Source organism: Galendromus occidentalis, unplaced genomic scaffold (assembly GCF_000255335.2).
Source record: "Galendromus occidentalis unplaced genomic scaffold, Mocc_1.1 scf7180000077485, whole genome shotgun sequence".
Classification (NCBI taxonomy): Eukaryota; Metazoa; Arthropoda; class Arachnida; order Mesostigmata; family Phytoseiidae; genus Galendromus; species Galendromus occidentalis.
In genome coordinates, this window is record NW_003805473.1 from 1,427,938 (window position 1) to 1,431,009 (window position 3,072).

General features: G+C 50.6%; 1 protein-coding gene across 1 annotated transcript; it reads left to right on the plus strand.

The window, feature by feature from the left end:
• Positions 1 to 254: 254 nt before the first annotated feature.
• Positions 255 to 2,557, plus strand: LOC100907616 (uncharacterized). The gene is made up of 6 exons (XM_003745871.1): positions 255 to 379; positions 778 to 928; positions 1,021 to 1,256; positions 1,360 to 1,758; positions 1,908 to 2,311; positions 2,407 to 2,557. The coding sequence occupies exons 1-6, from the start codon at positions 308 to 310 to the stop codon at positions 2,555 to 2,557; spliced, it is 1,413 nt and encodes a 470-aa protein (XP_003745919.1). The 5' UTR covers positions 255 to 307.
• Positions 2,558 to 3,072: the final 515 nt, after the last annotated feature.

Here is a 3,072-nt window from a genome sequence, read left to right on the forward strand (position 1 = left end):
AATGAGCCTCCACTGAGCGACAGCCAGAACCCCATTGGCGTCAGAACGGACTCGAGTCGAGCGATAACGTTTCCTCATGTCCCTGTAAAAGCATCGAGCCGGGGCGCATCGCACGGAATCATCCCTATAATTTCTGCAGCAAGGAAGTCAATCACAAAAAGGTGCAGCAGAGACCGCCGCGGTCCCATGCTCTAAGAAAATGCGTTCATGCCGGGGACGAAATCTGTGTGGATTCGCGTTGTGTGCAGAGTCTGATCGTGAATCTTGGATTGAATCTTTGGCGGCAACTGGAAGAACTTTCCCTGCTATGGCAGAGAAACCCATTGTCGAAACAGTGGGACGGAAAGTCCGTCTGATAAGTCCTCAAGCCAAAACAAAAGTAAGTTCGAATCGTCGCGGAAGCCATGCGTTCTTCTCTGCAACCGAAAGACATGCCCATGGAAGCCCCCTGTGACGGCTCTCTATCTCCATTTGGATCCGCACTGCACTCTGGTAAATTGGAGTGTGACCTGTGGATCGAATGAATGGTTCTGAGGAGACGGTGGAAACACTTCAAGAACATCCGTCGGAGAGCAATAGAAGTAGCTTCGACGGCGACAGCGTCGCGAAAAGGTCACCACTCTGATTGTTTCTTCAAACCTCCACGGCTCCTTCGAAACTTCGCTCTCCATCTCATCCCAGTGATTCTATCCGTACCGTCCCGTGGAGCAGAGATCTTTCTACGCCGAGGAGCGAAGCATCAATACTAAACCCTCTGACCGTTTTTTCTGATTCCAGGTGGTCGTAGTTCATCGTTCGGCTGAACCGGTCGAAGTCAAAGTCCGGCCGGCGCAGGCTCTCTCACCGAGGGTTGTCCCAATCGTCAAGCGTGCAGATGCAAGTTCTAGCTCTGAAATCGTTTACGACGCCTCGGGATCGTCGTCAACAGGTGAGGTTTCCGGAGTTCCACTTCCAGCCTCGATGTGAATATGATGTTTTCCCGGAGCGGCGTTGTCCGAATAAGCTTCTCTCTTTCTCCAGCTATCCTCGAAATTCCCTCGCTCGGAGATGAGCTCCTCAATGGGTCTGATACCTCTTCGAAAGAAGTGGTTATCAACGGACGCACTTATTCGATACAAAACATCGCCGGGCAACACATGTTCGTTGATGTTCTAACCCAACAGAAGCTCCTGCCTGTCCAGCAGGGTGGGGAGTTGACGTTGATAGATGTTCTCGAGGAACAAGTCGAAGATGCCGAAATTAGCAAATCCATCGAGGTTAGTCGGTGCCCATAATTTCAAGCATATGTATCGAATTCCTTCTCGAGGGATCCCACGGGGGAGCGAGATAATGATATCGAGCTCGTCTTATCCTCCTCAGCCCGAAGATTTTATGGATATTGAAGCGAACGCCACGCACATCGATGTGATTCGCCCATCCCCGGAACTGCAAGACACCCCGTCCCCCTCGGGAGCTTCGACTGATGGCTCTTTCACACAGAAGACAAAGGAGTTCGTGCACTGCCAGTTCTGTCAGGCCACATTTAGTAAACGGAGCAATTTCTACCGACATTTGCGGAGAGCTCACGAGACCGATAGCAATCAATTCCGGGTGAAGCCTCAAGGCGATAAGGGCAAATGTCCCGAATGCGAATCACGATTCTTCTCTCGTCATGAGCTCCTACTGCATTTGGCTCATAAGCATGCGCAGGAAGTCGTTCTCTTCAATCTGACTTTCACAACGAAGGAATCGTACATCCGCTGGCTTGAAGACGTGAAGGTACGTAAAAGAATATAGTGAACTTCCCGAACCTCGACGCATCGACAAAGAGTCGACCGGCGAACTCGTCATAGCTTGTCGCAATTTACATACATACCGTTCCAATCGAAATTCGATCCGCCGATTAGAATCTCTATCCGCCCATTCAGGTTCAGTATACGACAAGTTATGTGGCGCACAACGGAGGTCGGAAATCCCTCGACGGCCGCATAGGTCGAATCTATCACTGCAGCCACGAGTTCATGAGCTATAAGATGCGTCAGGCCGAGACGACCGATCAGAGCGAGCTCACCATGCGCTCTAGGAGATCTGTCGCGAACAAGGTCGCATACTGCACAGCTCACATTCGAGTTTTCACCGATGATAAAGGAATCCTCTACGTTACGGGTTCGCCAACCCACATAAACCACGAGATCGATCCGGACAATCTCAGCGGCGCACGGGTAAACTTGCCCTCCAGTGAAACTCTGCCGGGCTACAGAAACGTTTTCAGAAACTGCTCGGACGGCTTGCCGTCTCAAACGAAGGCGACGATTCAGACCCTAATATCCAAGTAAGGACCATGTTCCAATCCTCCGTCAGAAGCAAATTCTGAATTTCCAGTGACGGTCTCACGCTGAATGTTTTTCTCCCTGTCTCCGCTTGCAGGGCTGAGGAGCTGAAAGCTTTCCTACACCACAAACCGGTCTCGGAGAACGTGCTTATGGCGATTCAGCGGTCCCTGAATTCAATTTATAGGGTCGCGTCGACGTATAAGTGTCGAGTTGTCGTGTCGGATGCTACTCTCGAGAAAATCTGAGATTCGCTGGGATTTCGATTCTTCTCGCTTACTTTAAGACCCAGCATCCGGAGATGGGAGGAGGGGGCTGATGATAGGTTACGCGTAGATTGCGGAGAATTTCGCGGGCTCTTCTCGAGGCAGCTCCGAACCGCCAGAGGGAGATTGATCTCACTTGTTAGCAACGTTTCGACGATGTTCCCCCTGACCGGGATGTTGCGTGACGCTAATACACCTCGGCTCTTAGTTTCTCCATCCAATCCATAGTTATAATGATTGACGATCGGACCCTTCCTTTGGAGACGCTTGTTCCAGGAAAACAAATCATCACGGGAAGAAGCCGCAGGACGCTCGCTGTGTGATAGCATGTTTTTTGATGCTTAGCTTACATATTTATGTACACTTTATGCTTACATAAAGGATTTCTTGTCTTTTTTGAAATGGCCCTCCTTTCCGCACAACAAGAGTAGGTACCATAGGTAGCGCCGACGTCACAAGCTCGCCGAAACAGACTCCTTCGAAGCAACCTCAAGTAT